Here is a 23,056-nt window from a genome sequence, read left to right on the forward strand (position 1 = left end):
TTACTCTTCCTCCCATCCAATAAAAAAATATCAAAATCATGCAATAAATGCATGTGGATTGTATTGTAACTAGCCCTAATAGCTACAAGGATTACTTACCTCGCCTCCAAAATCTGCATGACCAGGCGTATCAACCATGTTTAGCTCATTTCCATTCCATGGAATTGAAGTAACCTGCAAATTATATCCATTAAATGTCGTCAATTGCCATTTTATCAATGAAATTGATGACTGAAAAACAGTGAAGTACGTATATTGTCATATGCGTGTGTACATATACATATAACACACGCACATATATAAGCACATAGACAATAGAAAAAGAAAGTTGCATTATGACACAAGGAAAGATAGAGCCCATAAAACCAGTATTATATGTCTAATAAGCATCTATTACATTGGTCCAAGTGTTGCATAAAAACAAAGCGATTGGGCAGAAGTAATGCATAAAAACAAAGTTATTGGACCCAAGTATGGCGTAAAAACAAAGCGTTTGGACCCAAGTATTCCTTAGATTGAAATTATAATTTTAAAATTGTAATGAACATCCTTTGTTGAGCACAGAATTTTCCTCGGTTGCTAATTTAGAGGAACATTAAGACAGATTATGTGTGACCACATAAATCAGAACAATTGAACAAGTAGAAGAAGAACAGTCAAACAATGCATAAATTTGAGAAGCAATTTCTCTGCAACGGAAAAATCCAGAGACCAAGAATGCATGTCCCTTATATCATGGCAAAACAATTCAGCAAACTAAAGCAACAATAAGTTAGTAGATAAACAGAAGCAAATGATCAATTATAGAGTACTGGGAAAAAATGGCAACTCTAGTTATTATATAAGTACCAATTATCCATGTCAAACTTGAGAAAAATAGTGATGTATTCATGAAACAAGTGTAATCAAATTGTGCCATATAGACAACTGGTGATCGGCCTATGGACATCATGTGACCCTGATCTGGAGACTCCAATAGCCCAACAGTTTGCTGAGAATCTGGGAAGAGTAAAACAAGCAACTATACATTGGGCCCATTAGAAAAGGATCAGGGATGAAGAAGAACTTAAAGCTGTCAAACAAGAGCTGGAGAGATTGGAGCATCAGGATGGTGGTGGATACACCACAGAGTCGAATAAGCAACATATTATGGAAAGGAAGGCTATCAGGAGAATGCTTCTGGATGAGAAAGAAGAAATGTGGAAACAAAAGAGTAGGGCAATAAGGCTGAAGAGTGAGGACGAGAACACGAAATTCTTCCAGAACTATGCCAAAGGCAGGAATAGTTGTAATACCATATGGGCAATTAACAGACCAGAGTGGGGATAGGCGCAATCTTTCAATGAACTAGGAGATGAACATTTTAGTAGCCTCTTCAAAGCCCCCACGGAGACCACGATAGCAGAAGTTATTTAATTGGCAAGGTATTTTCATAGGTATGCAGATGGAGAAGACAACCTCTGTCTAATGGCCCCCATCACTGATGGGGAATTACAGACAGTTATTAAAGGGATGCAGAAGGACAAAAGTCCTGGACCAGATGGGCCTATTGAATTTTATTTGGATTTTTATGAACTTCTGGGGGCAGATCTGCTGAGGGTGGTCGAGGATTCTAGGATGCATGGGCGCATTTGGGACTCATTTAATTCTACTTTTATAGCCCTCGTCCTGAGGACTGACGATCCTAAGTTTTTTGATGAATTACGACCCATATCTCTCTGCAACTGTATATACAAAATCATCGCAAAAATTATATTATCCAAGAATGTATCCTGTGAACAGTTTGGCTTCTTGGATGGGTGTCAAATCCACAAAGCCATTGGGGTAGCCCAGGAAGGACTTCATAGTACGAAGGTCGGGAATCTTAAGGGCACAGTCATCAAACTTGACTTGTCAAAAGCAAATGACCATGTTAATTGGGTGTACAATCGGCTTATCCTCACCCATTTGGGCTTCGAGGTACTCTTTATTAATTGGGTTGTGTCTTGTATTTCCTCGGTGTCCTTCGTTGTTCTCATTAATGGGGCAGCATCGCCTTTCTTCCATTCCCAAAATGGTCTAAGACCCGTCCTCTGTCTCCCCTACTGTTCCCACTTGCTACAGAGGAACTCAGCAGATTACTGATGCATGCTCGAAGAAGGGGATCACTTTGACATATAGTGGTAGCTGAAAATTACTTTATTACACACTTGTTGTTCGTTGATGATATATTACTCTTTTGTAATGGGTCGAGGCAGGATCTGGAAGTTATTAATGAGCTTCTCCTTCTATTTCAGAAAGCCACAGGAATGTTGATCAACAGAGCTAAATCTACTATCTCTATTAATGGTCTATCCCAGGTGGACAGGGTTGTTAAATTGTGCAACTAGGGTCAAATTCCACCTTGGTCAGCTCATATGATGAAGATGATGATTGCATTGAATTCCTCTTTTCGAGAGGACCAAAATCGACCTAAAGATCACCTCATTTGGACAAGCAGAAGTTGGATTTTGAATTTATGTACCCACACACGCACATTTGGACAGGTCGGCCTCAACATCAAATGGACACCCATGGAAGCCTATAAATACAAGTGACCTCAAGCTCATTTGAATAGCATCATCAAGCATTTTCTTCTTCTCTTCTTTCATTGATTGATTCGCACAGGTCTAACAAAACAACAAGGTCTGACATTACAGGTCTGAGGCTCGCACAAGTTTAGGGTTTCTATTTTTTGGTCGCACACTTGATACAGGGTCGATTCGACCACAATCACTCGCTTGCAAGGCTTAAGAGAACCACTGGGAAGCCACAGTCGCTCGCATGACAACTTGATGAGTGCGACTGGGACTCTGAGCTAGGGTTTGACTCTTGACCGTTATTGACCATAGATGACCAAAGGCTGGAAGGTTTCTCTCTATTGTACAGTGATTCTAGAAGTCTATTTCTGATTTGTATTGGGTAAATCTTTGCTAGATGATTTTGTATTGGGCTCATTGTACTCTCTGCTAAAATATTTTATGACAATCTAATAAGAAGAAGATTTGAAAGGGTTTTTCCCCCTAGTGGGGTTTTTTCCCTGGTCTTTGACCAATCTAGTGTCTCTTGTGGTTGTGTTATTGTCTCCTTTGTCATTGCATTTATTGTTCTATCTTCAATTACTATTTATGATTGGAAACATTGTTAATAATTGGAAGAATTGCTAATTGAAGAATTGAATTGGGCTAAAGTAATTGAAACAACATAGAACAATCTGAAAAATTAACATGGTATCAGAGCTAAGGTGAAGGACAAGCCCAAAAGGAGACAAGCATTGAAGTTATCATCTTTGGAAAGTTGAAGGAGCTCATCTAGTCAAAATCAAGATGTCTTCCTTGTTGGAAAATGTAACTATGTTGGGTTTTCAATAATGTACTTGAGTCATTATGTAATGTACTTGTCAAAAGAATAAAGCATGGGTTTCATGCTTGGGTCACCATGTTTTAGGTCAAATTCCCCATTGTGGACTTCTAAGATTTATTCTGAGTCCATCGAATTATTCTACACTTAAAGAGACCCTTGGGCTTTTGAATCATGTAAAAAGGTTAAGTATTGAGTCATATATGAATTATGTGACCTCCACGCCATGTCGGCCCAAGGACCCTATTCGATCCCACAAGAAGCCCATAAAAGAAAGGTCATTGAATTCATTTGGAGCATCACTCTCTCATCAAGTTCAAATTCTCTTGTAGCTAGGCAGAAGTGCAAAAATCTCTTGTTGTTGGGCAGAAGTGCGAAGTTCTCTTGTAGCTGGGAAAGTCTGTTGCAGGGAAGCAGAAGTGAGTGCGAGTTTGGGGAAGTCTAAGGAGATAAGGAAAGTCGAAATTTTGGTGTCTCTCTCTCTATTTTGTGTCCTGGATTGGGAGATCAAAGTTTTCAAAGTTCCATTGTTGCCGTAAGTTGCTGCATAGTCGAAGTTGTTGGGAAGAGGTCGAAATTATGGGAGGCTGACTTGGTGTGGAGGGAAGTTCTGGTCTAGGTCTAGGGTGAAGAGTCTCAAAAAATACTATTGAAAGGAAGAATTATCTTGACTGGGTTTTCCCCTCGAGGGGGGTTTTGCTCTGGCATGTGCCTACATTTGGTGTTATTGTTTTATGTGTTGTTGCTTTTGGTAATTGCTTGATGAACTAAAGAAAGAAGATATAAAGAATTGTAATAATATGAAACATCACAAGTAATTATCAAGATCAAGAAAATCTTTACTGCCTTTCTAATTTTCTAACATTCCTCTACCTTCAAGGAGCATGAGAAGTTGGGTGACTCATCCAACTTTGTTGCATGGAAAGGTTGGAAATCATTTTTGATAACAATAAAGTGTTAGAGCACATTCAAGGAAAACTACCCAAGCCCCCAGAGAAAGCTTCCGCTTCCATCAAAAACAAGTACAAGAAAGGTGATTCCAAAGCAAAGCAAATTATAGTTGATGGTTTACAAGATCATTTACTTGCATATGTTGGGAATTTGAGGAAGTCCAAAGACATGTATGATAAGATAGTTGGCATGTATGAAATCAACAATTTGAATGAGATCATCTCTTTGAAAGATCAACTCAAAGACACCAAGATGAACAAGGGAGAATCTGTGCAATCCTATATCATGAGGATATCTCATCTTAGAGATCAATTGCAGAGAGTTGGAGAATCTGTGTCTGATAGGGAATTGGTAATTGTGACTCTTAGAGGTCTCCCTTCCATTTGGGAAACCTTCATTACTGCCATAAGCAACAACAATGTCTTCCCGTCATTTGATGAGATTGTTGGAAAGCTTACTCAAGAAGAATCAAGAATGATATCAAGGGGAAGGATTCAAAAGCATGAAGAGGGAGAGCCCACTGCATATATCACTCATGACAAGAAGAAGAAGAAGAAAGAAAAAGGAGGTCCATCAAGCTCAAGAAAGCCTCCTCCTTGCCATTCAAATAGAAGGAAGGAATCATCACATGTTGAATGCTACAATTGTCACAAAAGAGGCCACTATGCTAGAGATTGCCCCGAGAAGAACCATGGACCGCATTACAACACTAGAAGCAACAACAACAGGTACAATAATCAAAGAAGAAAAGATGATCGAAGGAATGACCATGATAGAAGAGATGAAAGAAGAAGAAGAGATGCTCCAAGTGACCATGAAGAAGATCGTCGTCCTCAAAAGAAGTCAAGATTTTCCAAGTATGAAAGTAATGTTGCAAATCAATCTGAATATATTCTTATTTTTGCCCTTACTAGTTCTTCTCCTTTGGATTCGTGGGATAGTTGGTTGGTTGATAGTGGGGATACTCATCATTTCTTTGGGTATAAGGAAGTTCTCTCTAATCTAGTAGAGAGGGAGACAAAGTTGAAGATTATTCTTAGAGACAATACCACTAATCTAGTGATGTTAAAATTTGGGTACCAGAGGAGAAGTGGTTCCCTAAGGTTTTGATCTTTGGCCTAGAGAAAAGTGTCTAAATTTATTTTTACTTTTCTCCTAAAGTGACTTTATAAGTGGTAAAGTTACATTTTAATTTAAAAGTGACTTTATAAGTGGTAAAATTACATTTTAATTTGAAAGTGACTTTATAAGTGGTAAAGTTACATTCTAATTTAAAAGTGACTTTATAAGTGGTAAAGTTACATTCTAATTTAAAGGTGACTATTAAAGTCAATGAAGAATTAGAAAGTGAAAAAGTGACTATGGAAATAAAAGGCTAAGTGGGTCTTTATTTAAGTGGGTGAGTTAAAAAATAGAAAGTGAAAATTAAATGCACATTTATTCTCATCCCTAAATCTAAATGAATCTTAGGCATTAGATCTTAGGGTAACCCAAAAGGTCATTTAGAGGGTTAAAAGGAGAAGAGACGAGGAAGACATCAATTCATTCTTTCATGAGCATTTGAGAAAGAGAAGAGAGAGCAAAGAGAAAATTTCTTAGCAGTCAGGAAGTGAAGGAGAGCAGCAAGAATACATTTCGGCAAATCTAGACAATAACATTTATTGGCATGCATCCCAAGGCAAAACTGTACAGAAGGAGAAAGGCACAAAAATCGAAGAAGAGGGACATCAACAAGGGCACAAATTCTGAGGCAGATTTGGGCACGAATTTCGAGACAGTCATACTGCTGAAATCCGTACGGTTTGTACAGTCCGTACAGCGAGTTCTAAGCACATTTTTCGAGGCAGTTCGTACAGCATTTAATGTTGTTTTATTGCTGGAAAAAAATTGTTTTGGTTGTTTGTTAATTGGCACAATTTTCGAGGTGGAGTTCAAGTACAAAAATCGAGATAAGTTGTAATTTGTGGTTGCTAGAATTTTTATTGTGTATTTTAGTTTCTTTGTAAAAGCATTTTCAGAAACAAAGAAGAGCTCTCAAACTGGTTTTCCCCAAGAGTTGTAGGGGGTTTTTCTAGGGTCACATTAACCAAAATTCACCGTGTTATTTTCTGTGAGTGGTTGTCACAATTTTGTTGTGTTTTATTTCTGCAATTTCAGCAGTTGTGAGATCTCTAAATTTGTGTTTTCAAAAAAATATTGTCATTTCGAGATTTTAGAATTTTTATCATGCTTAGATTTAAAACTAAATGCATGGAGTGATAAGGAAAACTGATAACTGGAGTGGGGATTGAAATTTCTTCATGGTATCAAAGCTTGGTTGGCTGAAAAGTGCAGTTTGGGACAACAAAGTGAAAATTACAGCAAACTGATTTTTACACATAAAACAGAAACCTTTACAAAAAATTTGAAAATTTTAGTTTGGTAGGACAGTGAAACATGTCTTTGGGTTTGTGAGTTGAAGACAAGTTGGATGGGCAAAACAACTACAATGCATGTAAGGAGAGAATCCAGAGCATCTTTGAAGAAGCAGAAGTCTAGGGCATTATCGTAAATGCCACACAGAACCCAGTAGCAGTACCTGCTGACCCTGTACATTTGGCAGAGTTTAACAAAAAGAATGCTAAGGCAAAAAGATTGATTCTAGAAGGAAGCAAAGATCATGTCATTCCTCATGTGAGAGGAAAGACTTATGCACATGAGATGTGAACAGCCTTGACCAGTCTTTACCAGAGCTCAAATGAAAACAGAAAAATGGTCCTAAAGGAAAAACTAAAGGCCATTAAAATGGATAAGGCTGACAGTGCTACAGCATACCTCACAAAGATACTTCAGTGAGAGATGAGTTGGCAGCCGAAGGTGAGATCATTGCACCCACTGAATTGGTGAGGATTGCTTTGAATGGTCTTCCCAAAACTTGGGAGAATTTTGTGGATGGCATTGTTGCATAGGAAAACCTTCCCAATTGGGAGACGTTGTGGGATGATTACATTCAAAATGAGATCAGAAAGAACCACCTTGGGGCAGCCAAACAGGTGGAGGAGGATGACAAAGTGGCATTGTTAGCAAGAGGCAAGAAGGGCAGGAAAAAGAAGCAAGCTTCCAACAGTTGAGGCAAAGGCAAAGGTAAAGGCAAACAGCGGAACAAGGAGAAGGACTATTCCAAAGTCAAATGTTGGAATTGTCAAAAGTTGGGACACTATGCTGTTGGGTGTCCGGAGAAGAAGAACAATAAAGGGAAAGACAAACCCATGGCAGCTTCTGAAGAGATAGAGAGCTTTGATCGGGAGTTTGTGCTCATAGCTTGTGAGGCCACTAGTGCAGATCACCTGCCATATAGGTTCAAAGGGAGTGTGCATTCCCCGCTACTAGCAGAGAATTTTCTAGCATTTGGTATGTTGACAGTGGCGCTCCCAGCCACATGACAGGAGTCAGAGAGTACTTCTCAGAGCCTTTAGAGGGAGATACTAATATGGAGGTAGTACGTGTTGATGACAGCATTGTTAGAGCAACCGGTGTGGGGACATTGACATTTGATAGGGGACCCAAACCTCCCTTGAAAGTGTCAGATGTTCTATATGTGCCTGGAATGAAGAAGAACCTGATATTCGTCTCAGCACTTGAGGAAAAAGGGTATGATGTTTTGTTCAAGAGAGGGCAGGTGCTTATATATCCTAGGGGAACTCCAGTTTCTTCAGCTAGAGAGATTGGTGTGTGCCATGCCAAGGTGTACAAGTTCTCATTCCAGCACCTGATGGCATTGAGTAGCAGCACCCGAGACAGGACCGACAACAGATCTAGCAGTTCAAAGTTGTGTGAGATTTGACACCGTAGGCTAGGGCACATGTATCATGGGGCCTTGAGTACATTGCAGGAGATCACCACTGGTGTGCCAGATTTCAGTTCTGATCACCTTGATGTATGTAGAGGATGTGCTATGGGGAAGTTTGCCAGATCCCCTTTCCCCAGCAGTGATAGTAGAGCGACCGAGATCCTTGACTTGATTCATACCGATGTGAGTGGTCGGATGTTTCATGTATCCTTGAGTGGTTATGAGTACTATGTTTTATTCATTGATGACCACTCCAGGAAGACCTGGATTTATTTCTTGAAGACCAAGAGTGAGGTCTTCAAGCGGTTTCAAGAGTTCAAAGCTCTTGTGGAGACCTAAACAGGTAGGAAGATCAAGGTCCTCAGCTCAGACAATGGAGGGGAGTATACCCTTGGTGAGTTTATTGAGTTTTGTGTTGATGCGGGCATTAGAAGGGAGTTCACAGTTCCTTACTACCCCCAGCAGAATGGCGTTGTGGAGAGGAAGAACAAATCCATTGCAAGGGCTGCCAAAGCCATGCTTCATGATCAGGGGTTACCTTTATTTTTGTGGGCAGAGGCCTGCAACACTGTTGCGTACTTGTTTTTGTGGGCAGAGGCCTGCAACACTGTTGTGTACTTGTAGAACAGGAGTCCACATCGTGCCTTGGGGAATGTGATGTTGGAGGAGGCTTTTTCTGGGAAGAAGCCTGATGTTGGGCACTTTCGTATCTTTGGGTGCCTTACATATTCCTATGTCCCCAAGGAGAACAGGACCAAGCTAGAGCCCACTGCATGCAATGGCATCTTTGTGGGTTATAGAGAGACCTCGAAAGCTTATCAGATTTATATTCCTGCGCAGAGGAAAGTGGTTGTCAGGCGGGATGTGAAGTTCGACGAGGAGAGAGCTTTCAAGAGGTCACGGGAGTTAGAGTATCCAGAGTCACCAGACCCTCAGGAGCAGCTGAGTCAGACCCTCAGGAGCAGCTGAGTGGTAATTTCTTCCAATCCTTTACAAGATATGGTCGGATTCATTTCTTGATGCTCTATGTGATCTTTCACTTCTTGAACATTTTTCTTCTTGATATGTCCTTCTATCTTTATAGTTTGAGGAGTGGTAATTCCGACCAATGAATTACAAGATATGGCTGGATTCATTTCTTCCTTCTTGATGTGATCTTTCACTTCTTGCACCTTTTTCTTCTTGATATGTCCTTCTATCTTGAGAGTTTGAGGAGTGGTCATTCTTGCCAATAGTTTACAAGATATGTTCTGATTCATTTCTTCTTTCTCTAGGGTCGGGTCCTGGCATATATCAAAGATAGATCAACGCCTTAGAATTCAGCCTCTTCGAGGGAGCAACCTCCTTTACATTACATAAATGAACAATTCTTCGATGATACAAATGAAAAGACCTCCTTTCTATATATAGGAGTCTAATGGGTCATAACATAATCAAAGCCGACATAACAATAATAATGTAAGGGCACAATAATAACAATAGTGGGCTTCTATGGGGCACATTAGTAAAAATATGGGCACTACATGGGTACATCAATATAATAAGTGGGTTGTACTAATAACAATAAGGGGTTACACTAGTAGTATAGGGGCCTAACATGCCCCTCTCCTTCAAAAAGCATTGTCCTCAACGCTTGAGTAGTTTTTGATGCTTCTGTATAAAATTCTTGTCCTCCCATGTGGAATCTTTAGCGGGTAAGTTCTTCCACTTGATGAGATACTCTGAAATTGATCGATTTTGTAGTTGTCGGGTTCTTGTTTCTGTGACTCCTCCAGGTTCCAATATGATTTTTCCTTCCTTTTCAATATCTGGCAATATTGTTTGAATTGGAATCTTTTGCAACTTTTGAATAAGTGGCCATACTCCTTTGTCCTTCTTCCATTCGTCCCTTGCTTCGTTTATCCAATCTGGTTGGATAATAGAAATAGCACAAAACAATGCTTCCACATCCTCATCCTTGAAGAGTCTTCCCATTCGGTAAGGTCGCCATTTTTTAAGTGCATGTAGTATTGCCAACATTTCCTTCTCATAAATAGCTTGCTTTAGATGTAGCAGTAAAAATACCCAGTCGCCTACATCAAAACATTTTTCACTATAATGTTGATCTACCTGTTGTTTCATTTGATTTTGCACCGAAGTGGCGTTATCCTTTAAAAGTTGGAGAACTTGTTGTTGATGCTCGATGTGATCTTTCACTGCTTGAACCTTTTTCTTCTTGATATGTCCTTCTATCTTTAGAGTTTGAGGAGTGGTAATTTCTTCCAATCCTTTACAAGATATGGTCGGATTCATTTCTTGACGCTCGATGTGATCTTTCACTTCTTGAACATTTTTCTTCTTGATATGTCCTTCTATCTTGATAGTTTGAGGAGTGGTAATTCCGACCAATGAATTACAAGATATGGCTGGATTCATTTCTTCTTTCTTGATGTGATCTTTCACTTCTTGCACCTTTTTCTTCTTGATATGTCCTTCTATCTTGAGAGTTTGAGAAGTGGTCATTCTTGCCAATAGTTTACAAGATCTGTTCTGATTCATTTCTTCTTTCTCTAGGGTCGGGTCCTGGCATATATCCTCTTCTTTAATGTTTCTTGATCCTTTTCTTCCTCCTCTTCATACTCTATGTAAAATAATTTCTTCTCAGCACACTTATGACCTTTAGTGCATTTGTTGTCACAATTGTAACAAAGCCCCTTTTCTCTTTTTTCTTCCAATTGTTGTGGTGTAACCCTTGTAGGTTGTGGAAGGCTAGGAGAAACAACACGTCCATCTTTAAAGTTGTGAGGGTTAGACTTCCTTGTTGCCATAATTTTACTTTCACATATGTCACAAAGCCCTTTTACTCTTTCCAATTGTTGTGGTGTTGCTCTAAAGAAGGTGTTGCTCTTTGTATCCTCATAATGTGCTATCATTTCCTCCGTAAGAATTGACCACGTAACAAGTTGTTTACGAGAACAAAGCCCTTTATACCATAAAAATTGATCCGGTTCTAAATATGAAGATGCAATACATACATTTTTTAACAGTGGTACACCATGTAGATCAAAATATTGTTCCATCTGAAGTATCCAATTTACCAGATCCTTGCCATCAAACTTCCTCATCTTGTTTTTTCTTGATTTTAGGACCTCGATCTTGAAACGACTGTAACTCTGTACTTGCGGATATTTAAGTTCTGAAATTGCTACCTGTAGTAGCCCTCTGTGTCCTCTTTCCAATGCCACCAGTTTGATCCAAATTGGATTCTCCAAAAAAGAGTTATGCACAATCTCCCAAGATGACCTGATTATAGACCTTTCCAGAAGAGTGAACTTGTATGAAGTGCCACATGTACAATTTTTGATCTTTGGTTCTAAAAAAGATATACAAGAAACTACAGTCCGTCCTCTTTTTGTACCTACTTATGAAATTTCAATCTGATTCCCAGAGAGAAAGTTATGACGATTTTCCCCAGGTCACCTGTTTTGAATGCAATTCAGGGGTCTGCAAAAATACCAACTTCCTCAGATCATATCTCCGCAAATATCGCGCGAAAAGTTCTAAAATTCGGACCCAAGGTTCAGCGTGATTTCTTCTCAAATGGGTTTTTTTTTGCGACTTCTGAAACGTCACAGAAAAAAAAAGTTATAGCGAAAATGCCACGATGACCTGTTTGGAAGAGCGAAACCCTAGAATCCAAAGCTTTGATACCAAATGTTATGAAACCAGCTCAAGAAAAGATAGAAAAGATAGATCAACGCCTTAGAATTCAGCCTCTTCGAGGGGGCAACCTCCTTTACATTACATAAATGAACAATTCTTCGATGATACAAATGAAAAGACCTCCTTTCTATATATAAGAGTCTAATGGGTCATAACATAATCAGAGCCGACATAACAATAATAATGTAAGGGCACAATAATAACAATAGTGGGCTTCTATGGGGCACATTAGTAACAATATGGGCACTACATGGGTACATCAATATAATAAGTGGGTTGTACTAATAACAATAAGGGGTTACACTAGTAGTATAGGGGCCTAACAGATCCAGTGGCCAGGGATCAGGAGGTACATCGATTACAATGTCAAGTCTATTTGTGGTTACTATAATTTTTACTATGTATTTCAGTTACTTTGTAAAAATATTTTCAGAAATAAAGAAGAGCTCTCAAACTAGTTTTCCCCAAGAGTTGTGGGGGTTTTTCCAAGGTCACATTGACCAAAATTCAATGTGTTGTTTTCTATGTGTGGCTGTCATAATTTTGTTGTTTTTTATTTTTGCAATTTCACCGATTGTGAAATCTCTAAATTTGTGTTTTCAGAAAAATATTGTCGTTTCCAGATTTTAGAATTTTTATCATGCTTGGATTTAAAACTAAATGCATGGAGTGATAAGGAAAACTGATAACCGAAGTGGGGGTTGAAATTTCTTCAAGTGAAAGGCTTTGGGTCTGTTAAATTCAACTTAAATTCTAGGGAATTTGTTTTGTTGCATGATGTTATGTATGTGTCGAGATTAAAGAAGAATTTGGCATCTATATCCGCTTTGGAAGATAAAGGGATGAGGATTGCCTTCATCAAGGGAAAAGTTCTTGCTTGGCATGTTGGTTCACCTATGAGAGATGCATTCACATTGGGATCAAGATATGAAGGACTCTACAGGGTTACTAAAAGACCACTTCTAACATTGGTCCATGATACTAATCATCTAAGCGAGCTTTGGCATGAAAGATTAGCCCATCTACATTATGATGCTATTCCGAAATTGGAGAAGTTGGTCTCAGGGATTCCCAAGGTTCAAGCCCATCATGATGAAGTATGTCCAAGTTGTGTCAGTGGAGAGAAGACAAGGGACCATTCCCCTCTAACGAAAACAAGTCAAATGACATCCTCCATCTCATCCATTCCGATATATGTGGTTTGATGCCCGTACATTCTATTGGTGGCCATCTCTACTACATCACCTTCATTGATGACTTTTCAAGAAAGACGTGGATATATTATTTGAAGCACAAGGATGAAGCCTTTGAAATGTTCAAGGAGTTCAAAGCTTTGATCGAAAATCAAACAGGGAAGAAAATCAAAATATTCAGGTCTGACAATGGTGGAGAGTACACTTCGAATGAATTCATTGATTTTTGCAAGAAGGAAGGTATTAAGAAGGAAACAAATGTGCCCTATACTCCCGAACAAAATGGAGTAGCTGAAAGGAAGAACAGGTCTATTGTAGAAGTCGCTCGTGCCATGCTCCATGATCAAAAGTTGTCGAAGTTCCTTTGGGGAGAAGCAACAAATGTTGTCATATATGTTCAAAATAGGGTACCTCATCAAGCATTGGACAACAAGACCCCCGAAGAAGTGTTCACAGGTGTCAAGCCCGATGTTAGCCATCTCCGTATCTTTGGTTGCCCTGTATACTTTCATGTGCCAAAGGACAAAAGAAACAAGCTGGAAGCCACGGGAAGAAAAGGTACATTTGTTGGATATTGTGAAAATTCTAAAGCATTTAGAATATATATTCTTGGTCAAAGGAAGGTTGAAATTAGCAGGGATGTTACATTCGATGAAGATGTCACCCTTGGAAAAGCAAGGGACCTTCCTCTGCCTCCTCCTCCTGAGAAGAATGATGATATGGATATTTTGGATGGTCCTTCCATGCCCGAATCTGAGACAGATATTGTTGATGATCCCATGGAGCCCATGGATCCCTTAGATCCTCCTCCATGTGATCCTCCCACCAGGAAGAGGCCACTTTGGCTTCAAGACACATTACAAGATGATGAGAGACGAGCTCCCGTTCGAAGATCATTTAGAGAAAGGAAGAAGCCATGCAGGTACCAGGGATATGTTGCAGCCATGAGCACTATGATTCAAGCCGAACCTCCCACATTCGAAGAAGCCATAAAAGAACAAGTTTGGAAAGATGTTATGGCCGAAGAATATGAATCGATTATGAAGAATGACGTATGGGATGTAGTGTCGAGACCAAAAGGGAAATCTATGGTGACTTCTAAGTGTCTATTCAAGATCAAGCATGGAGTTGATGGTAGCATTGAAAAATATAAGGCAAGGTTCGTGGCTCGAGGATTCTCCCAGAAAGAGAGAAGATTATGATGATATATTTGCACCTGTGGCTCGATATAAAACCATTCATTCAATAGTTTCCCTTTCCGCAAGTCAAGGGTGGACCCTTCCGATGGACATGAAGACTGCATTCCTCCATGGCATGTTACAAGAAGAAGTGTACGTTGAGCAGCCACAGGGATTTGAAGTAGAGGATCGAAAGACACATGTTTGCAAGTTGAAGAAGGCATTGTATGGTTTGAAGCAAGCCCCCAGAGCATGGTACGCCCGCATAGATAGTTACTTGATGAAGCTAGGATTCACAAGAAGCAATGTCGATCCCAACCTCTACTTCAAGGTAGTCCAAGGTATGCCGTTGATTTTGGTTTTATATGTTGACGATCTATTCCTGACAGGTAGTGAGCCCCTGATGATCGAGTGTAAGAGGGAGCTAGCCTCTAAATTCGAGATGAAGGACCTTGGACTCATGCACTAATTTCTAGGCCTTGAGGTGTGGCAAAGGTCAGGAGAGATTTTCCTTTCACAAGGAAAATATGTTGTAAAGTTGTTGGAAAATTTTGTAATGACAGAATGCAAGTTCCTACCCACACCGATGGAAATGAACTTCAAGAATCTTGTGGAGAAGTTGCAAGACCCAATTTGGCGAATCCGTCTGAGTATAGACAGTTGACTGGGGCTTTGATGTTTTTAGTGAACACCCATCTAGACATATGCCATGCAGTGAATACATTGAGTCAATTCATGATTGAACCTCTCCATACACACTGGATCGTTTCCAAACACATTTTGAGATATTTGCATGGGACTATCACACCTGGTCTGAGATGAACCTCTCCATACACACTGGATCGTTGCCAAACACATTTTGAGATATTTGCATGGGACTATCACACTTGGTCTGAGATATTCTGCCAGAGATGTTCGACTTCATGGATACACCGATGTTGATTGGGCAGGGAACGTTATCGACAGGAAAAGTACGTTCGAATGTTGTTTCAACCTTGGATCTGCCATGATATCTTGGAAGAGCAGGAAGTAGAAGTCCGTAGCATTGAGTACCGTCGAGGAAGAGTATATTGCCGCTAGCATGGCTAGCTGCGAAGCAGTTTGGTTGAGGAAGCTCTTTGGAGAGCTATTTGAGCAAGTCCTAGATACTACAATGATATATTGTGACAACAAGAGTGGGATCCGTCTGGTAGAGAATCCCATATTTCATGACAAGTCCAAGCACATAGAGATTCAATATCACTTCATTCGAGACATGGTGCAGAGAGGAGTCGTTCGTCTCCATCACATATCGACAGATGAGCATATTGTAGATATTCTCACCAAGGCTTTGTCGAAAGGGAAGTTCTTGGTCTTCAGAGAGAAGCTTGGACTGATGGATGTGACCCCTCCTGATAAGGGGCATCGTTGATCGAGGACACTGAGCCAACTCTTCCCCCTTGTTGAACTCCCAGGGTGAGGAATTGAGATAGAGGGCTCCTGGGATTGAGGGAACTCTAGACAATAGGGTATCACCCCTATATCTCACCTGTGGGATGTGTGTGATCCTTCTCCATTTTGACAAGTCGGGTATCTCGCCACCTTTGGTCGTTGCAAAGTTTACCCCAATTGGAATCATACCCACAAGCAGGGCTTATTGGGATTATCCCTCCCCGTCTAGCCAACGGGTTGAGGAGGCTTGGAGGCGTGTGATCCTTACCTCTTGGTAAGTCGGGTATCTCGTCCAAGCTCGGATTATGATGCAGGTGTTCTACCACATCACTTCTTAGAGTTACCGATGGGAAGATCGGCATGCAATATGATTAGGTTCATATTTGCTCCCCTATCTGGTTCAAGGTTAAGAATGAGCTCCCCGATGTGATTCCAGGGTTGAGATATGCTCCCCTGTGTGTTTGGATATCCTATTGCTCGATATGGAGTTAAGATATGTGACTCCCGCATGAGATAGAGGGTGGAAGCTAATGCTCCCCAATTCTTCTTCTCTTAGATTCAAAAATGTTTTAGCAGATACAGTTGAGCAGAGATGGACACGACATGACAACAATATGACAAGATGATATCATCATCAACGAACAGATATTGGCAGGTGGAATTCTTCCTAGTTGAGAGGGAGTGTTAAATTGTGCAACTAGGGTCAAATTCCACCTTGGTCAGCTCATATGATGAAGATGATGATTGCATTGAATTCCTCTTTTCGAGAGGACCAAAATCGACCTAAAGATCACCTCATTTGGACAAGCAAAAGTTGGATTTTGAATTTATGTACCCACACACGCACATTTGGACAGGTCGGCCTCAACATCAAATGGACACCCATGGAATCCTATAAATACAAGTGACCTCAAGCTCATTTGAATATCATCATCAAGCATCTTCTTCTTCTCTTCTTTCATTGATTGGTTCGCACAGGTCTAACATAGGAAGCTCGCACAAGGTCTGAAATTACAGGTCTAAGGCTCGCACGAGTTTAGGGTTTGTCGCATGCTTGATACAGGATCGATTCGACCACAGTCGCTCGCTTGCAATGCTTAAGGGAGCGACTGGGAAGCCAGAGTCACTCAGAATTCGGACATCAATCTCTGAAATTTCGGATGGGTAAAACAAAGAAAGGCTCGAATCTCTAATACAGTGAAGATAGTTTGGATGAGGCAGCAAAGGGATAGCAGAGAGTAATGAAGGGCCAGCGAAATATTATCTAGGAATGCACAGTTCGGATCTCTCTGAAGCTCGGTTCACAGTGACAGCAAGACAAATTCGGATATGATCACAGTGAAGAAGTTCAGATGAATTTCTGAAGGGAGATGAAGGGACAGCGAGTGAAAAGTCTCTTTGTCTAGGTGTCACATCAAGTGCAGAAAAGCAGTATTGGTGACATAACAGTTTGTTGGAACCACAATTTGTTGGTTATACTATTGTGATGAGGTATCATCTCAGTGATATGAGCTCGATAAAGGAAATAGTGTTGTCAAGGCAGTGATGAAGATCTCGATATCAAGGCAATGATGAAGATCTCGCTGGAAGAGGAGTAAAGAAGAGGATTGACTAGAGAATGTGTGTCTTGGTCTTGGAGTGGCTAATAGGTCAAGGGTCTTGGTCTTGGTATTCGTCAATTGGAATCTCTATAAGAAGAATACGTGCGGGTTTTCCTCTCAAAGAGTGAGAGGTTGTGGCCCTGGCTGATAGCCTACATTCTGTGTCTCCTATCTATTTTATGTTCAGGCATTGGCTACTGTGTGATGAAGAAGAACACTAATAATAGAAGAAGAAGAAGCTCCTAATCTAAAGAAGTAAAAAGCATTCACAAGCAGTTACTAATCAAAGAGAAATCACCTAATACTAACACCCTAGATTTCTCAACATGGTATCAGAGCTAAGGTGACAGTCAAGAAAGGGCATCTAATCAACGAGACACTCAAGGATCAAGTTTCAAGGAAGGCATCAAAGCAAAGTGAAGGATCTACATTGAAGAATCAAACCCTAGATCAAAGGAGGAAGTCTACTTCAAAAGAAGTCTTGGGATCATCAAATAATCGAGGCCAAAGCCTTATTTCTACTCAAGGCAAATAAGATCTACAAATCAAGGCTACACCAACAAGAGTGTTGGATCCTATAGTCTTTAGCAAAAGACCACAAAGACCCTCATCAAGATGAAGAGATCTACAAAGCAAGGCAGCCCAAAGTATAGAGAAGCATTTCTAGGACTAAGATCACATCATCTTGGAGACCCTAGAAGCATTTCTGATCTGCATTCATTCACTACCAAAGAAGTCGAATAATCTTGAAGGTAAGAAGGCATTATCATCTTCAAAAGCTATAAGGAATTCTATGTAGAACAACCCAAGGGGTTCAAAGTTCAAGATCGTCAGACACATGTATACAGGTTGAAGAAAGCGCTCTATGGGTTGAAGCAAGCTCCCCAAGCTTGGTATGAGAGGACCGACAGCTATCTGATAAGTTGGGATTTACAAAAAGTGAAGTTGATCCGAATATTTATTTTAAAGTTGAGAATGATAGACCTCTCATCTTGGTACTTTACATGGATAATCTCTTTCTAACAGGTGCAAACCCTCTTATTCATCAATGTAAGAGGGAGTTGGCTTCCGAATTCGAGACAAAGGACCTAGGACTGATGCATTACTTCCTAGGGTTAGAGGTCTGGCAAAAGCCAGGTCAGATTTTCCTTTCTCAAGGACAATACATTGTGAAGCTACTTGAAAGATTTGGGATGGTGGACTATAGGTCCGTGGCTACTCCGATGGAACTTAACTTCAAGAAGTTATGCGGAAGTACTACTGGGCCCGATTTAAAAAATCCTTTTGAGTATCGGCAACTCGTGGGGGCCCTGATGTTCTTAGTAAACTCTCGTCCAGACATATGTTTTGCAGTGAATACATTGAGTCAGTTTATGGTCGAGCCTCATCACATACACTGAATTGCTACCAAGAATCTCTTGAGATATCTCCAGGGCACAATCACCTATGGACTGAGATACACTGCCGGGAATGTGAGGCTCCATGGTGATTTTGATGCTAACTGGGTTGGCAGTGTGGTGGATGGTAAAAGCACATCTGGACATTGCTTCTCTCTAGGTTTTACTTCGATATCTTGGATGAGCAGGAAGCAAAAGTCGGTTGCTTTGAGCACCGTTGAGGCCAAATACATTGATGCTAGTATGGCCTCCTATGAAGTTGTTTGGTTGAGGAAGCTCTTTAGTGAGCTATTTGAACATGTGTTGGATGCCACCGTGATCCATTGCGACAGCCAAAGTGGTATTCGTCTTTCTGAGAATCCCGTGTTTCATGACCGCTCCAAGCATATTGATATCAGGTACCACTTTAACCGGGATATGGTACAACGAGAAGCAATAAGGCTCCATCATATTCGGACTGATGATCAGGTCGCAGATATTCTTATGAAGCCCCTGGGGAAGGTCAAATTCTTAACCTTTCGTGAACAACTTGGAGTCGTGGCGATGGACCTTATGAGGGTCCCGTATGAGATGGATATTGAGCTCTGGGAGCTTCGAGGGGCTTAGGGTACTTCTTGAAGCGATGAGTGACCATAGGGTGAGGGGTTCACTTCACCTAATGGTGCGTGATGTACAGGGTGAGTGGCTCACCTTCCCCTGTGATACCCCATGTTGAGATATGCATAGGATAAGTGGTTCACCTTCTCCTATGGCATATGAGCAAGAAGATTGGTTCATGTTCTGCTGCCACTGGCCAGTACATCCTACCCATGCAGTCTGGGACTCATGGGAAGTACCTCTCATCTGGCCAATGAGTGGGGAAATGAAGATAGGGACCATAGTACTATCGATGGATACATCATGTACTACAGTACTCCCTATGCTAGGATGTTTGATATTGATTTGGGATCAATGGAGACTGACTTCGGGTCAGTGGAGAGTAGTATGATACATGCTCGATTATTGGAGACTGACTTCGGGTCAGTGGAGAATGGTATCATACATTCTCGATCATTTTCTTCTTCATTATTTCTTCATGGTTCAGCGGAGCAGAGCAGGGATGGTATAGATTGTCAGATGGTTTGGCAGGTGGAGTTCCTCCTAGTTGAGAGGGAGTGTTAAATTTGGCAACTAGGGCCAAACTCCACCTTGGACAGCTCATATGATGCAGCTGATATTTTTATTGGATTCCTCTCTTTGAGAGGTGTAGGATTGATCTAATGATCATCTCATTCTGACATGTACAAATGGAATTATGAATTTATTTTGTTTATGGACAAATTGTCAAGGTCGGCCAGCAAACTAATGTAGGCTCAAAAGCCCAGCAATCACGTATATTCATCCTCAACGTTTGCATATAAATAGAAGGTGCATTTTCCTCATTTGGACATCACTCACCTTCTCACACATCTCCCTCTCCTCTTATGATTGGGTACGAATTTCAGGACAGCCTCTCTCCATACGTGCGAAGAAGATTGTTTTCTGCGTTGATCGAATTTCAGGGACAGTTTGACCAAGCTTTGACCAGCAGCGTTGAATTTGTTTGGCTGCGGATTTGTGGGATTTTTTCTGTTTGGGCAGGCCGCATTTCTGGGCACAGAAATCGAGGCAATTCGTATTGTTTGACCAACGTTGAGTGCAGAAGGGTTTGACTACAGCATTGACCAAGTTTGACTGAGTATTTTCGGACTGTTTTGCGCTGATTTGATTTGTTGTTGGAGGCCGAATTGACTAAGTTTAACCAAGTTGTTTTGGAAATTAAAATCTGCCCTGTTGATCAGCGTTGACTTTCTAGTTAGGCCTTTTTGTGACTATTGTTTGACTGGACAGAATTCACTTTGTTTCGGCAAGTGAATATTGCATATTGTACTCTCTCTCTGTGCTGAACTTTTGAAGAATAATAAGAAGAATTGATCAAAGGGTTTCCCCACATTGGGGTTTGTCCCTAGCTGGCGCCATATCTTGTGTCCTCTTGTCTTGGCTTGTCTTCTACTTTTTTATTTATGTTCTATTTGCATTTATTGTCATGTTAATCTGATTGCTTATCTGGAAGTTGATATTGGGCTAATAAGAAAACTAAAATAAATTGCTCTTAATCATAGAACATACCATTGTTATCTAAAATTAACAGAAAACAATGAACATACTAAAGAAGCAGGATTTCCAAGGCCAATCCCAATGTCTTCATTCTCTTCAAAGAGGAAAGGCTTTGATCAATTTTTCTTCTTTGTCCAACAGCAAAATCTATATGGGATTGTGCAACTTCTATGTTTAGGAGAATATAAGGAAATTTTGCACGGAGTGATGAATTTTCTTTTAGGGTGGATAAAAGGACAATGCCATACCAGATTGATCTGTCACATTTGGGAAATTATGTTGCTTTTAACTAGGGCACAGCTAAGAACAAATTGTCTTGAACATTAAACAGCTTCAAATAATCATTATTAGTTTCCATTTAACATTAAGCATTTAAACATCCACTAAATCATGAAAGAGCAGTAAAATAAACCATCAAACATGAGACAAGAGACATAGAAATTAGGCTCACACCCAGGGCAAAACCCACAAGGGGAAAACCCATAAAAATTTTCCTTATAATAGAGAGAGAGAGAGTTCCGTATTCATCAATACATCAGAAATACTTATAGCAAGATAATAGCCAAGTGAGTAAACCAAAATCATCATCAATTGCCATGTCAAAAATCAAACTCGTGAAAATTTTGGCCTGTTGACCTAGGTTGTCATTGATGTCAATATGGCAATATTCTAGATACTAGATGATGATATGAAGCCAAGGGGAAGCAGAGCAGATCCATGAAGAAACAGGAGCAAGGCCATCAGGAAAGCCAAGCCATGAGTAAGAGTCTGTTATCAGAGAAGGTCATTGAAAGACATTGCAAAGCCAAAGGAAGACATTGGAGCAAGAGGAGCCACATCAGAGGAGCATCGCATGTAGCACATGCCCAGGAAGAACCGAGAGGAAGAAGTCATCAAAAGAGTTATCGGAGGAGCAAAACAGAGAGGAGCAAACATAGCTATCGGAGGAGCAAAACAGAGAGGAGCAAACAGAGCTATCGGAGGAGCAAACAGAGCCAACGGAGGAGCAAAACAGCAGTGTTGTGAAAATCGCGATTAAATCGCGATTTTTTCCTTCTGCCAATCAAATCGTGATTTTTATACGAAAAAATCACCGGTATTTTTTTTTGCCGGTTTTTACTGAAAAAATCGTGATAAAAACTTTAAAAATCGTCGGGGGTTGCGACAGCATAGTTTTATAACGTTTTTTTGGGTTTTTCATGCAATTTTTTTTTAAAGAAACAAATAATTTTTGAGTGGGGCAGCTTAATGATCAAGTCTAGGCCCTAGTATGGATATGCTATTCATGGTAATGTTAAATTCTTAAAGTTCTCCTTAATCTTTATTTTCATCCTTTTACTTAAATTTTTAACATTACCATGAAATGACTCAGGATGTTTGAGAGTGGTTCCAGCCTCATTGGATTTCATATGGAGAAAGTAGAATTTTAGATTTCAATTAAAATCCAGCAGAATTATCAATTTTTCAGGATTTCAGGATTGGGAAATTGTAATGTTTCCAAGTGACACCACCTGCCCGGGCTACCCCTGCCACCAGTAGAGGACGTGGTCAACCTCCTATAGCTCCTACTTCTAGTTCTTCAGCTTCTAGAGCACATCAGACTCCACGGCCATCTCCACCAGCACAGGCACCAGCATCTACATCTAGAGGGAAAGGGAAAGCTATGGCATTTTCTCGCAAGAGGGGCAAAGGAAATCAATAAGATTAGACTTTCATTTTATTGTATATGACATTATGACATGATGAGATACATTATCATATTTTTTATTGATATTTTGAGGCTGAGTTGGGACTCAGGAGTCAGGACTTACTATTCAGGACATGATTCAATGTTATGTGTGATTTTAGCGCTAGAAATGATATTAAACATCTTATATATTAGTCTTTTTATCATATTTATGTGTCAATGTATTTATTTTATGTTGTAGACGGTTTAGATATTAAAAAATTTGAAAAAAAAAATGAATTTTTTTTACCAAACGATTTTTCCCGATTTTTTCCGATTTTTTCCCGATTTTTCCGATTTGTTCCCCACGCCGATTTAATCCCGATCGCGATTTTCACAACATTACAAAACAAAGCTATCGGAGGCATATCAGCCATATCGGGAGTAATATATGCCAAGGAGTCTTATCGGGAGTAATACATGCCAAAGAGCCAAAGAAGAGCGGAATACATATATATGCGGAAGAGTTAAAGGAGTAGAGCTAAAGAAGAGCGGAAGCGTTAAAAGAGGCGGAGCATTATATAACATAGGTAT

The 23,056-nt window shown here is 40.2% G+C and overlaps 1 protein-coding gene across 1 annotated transcript in view; it reads right to left on the reverse strand.

Moving 5' to 3' along the window:
* The window catches only part of EMB2785 (elongation factor family protein), a 317,292-nt gene that overhangs the window by 290,064 nt on the left and 4,172 nt on the right, over positions 1-23,056 (reverse strand). Inside the window, exon 2 of the mRNA XM_089437097.1 lies at positions 100-174. Coding sequence (XP_089293223.1) covers positions 100-174 — 75 coding nt within the window. The remainder of the gene's footprint in view (positions 1-99; positions 175-23,056) is intronic.

Source organism: Pinus tabuliformis, chromosome 5_2, assembly GCF_031772625.1.
Source record: "Pinus tabuliformis cultivar Carrire ecotype Pingquan chromosome 5_2, CPIR1, whole genome shotgun sequence".
In the NCBI taxonomy this organism is placed as follows: Eukaryota; Viridiplantae; Streptophyta; class Pinopsida; order Pinales; family Pinaceae; genus Pinus; species Pinus tabuliformis.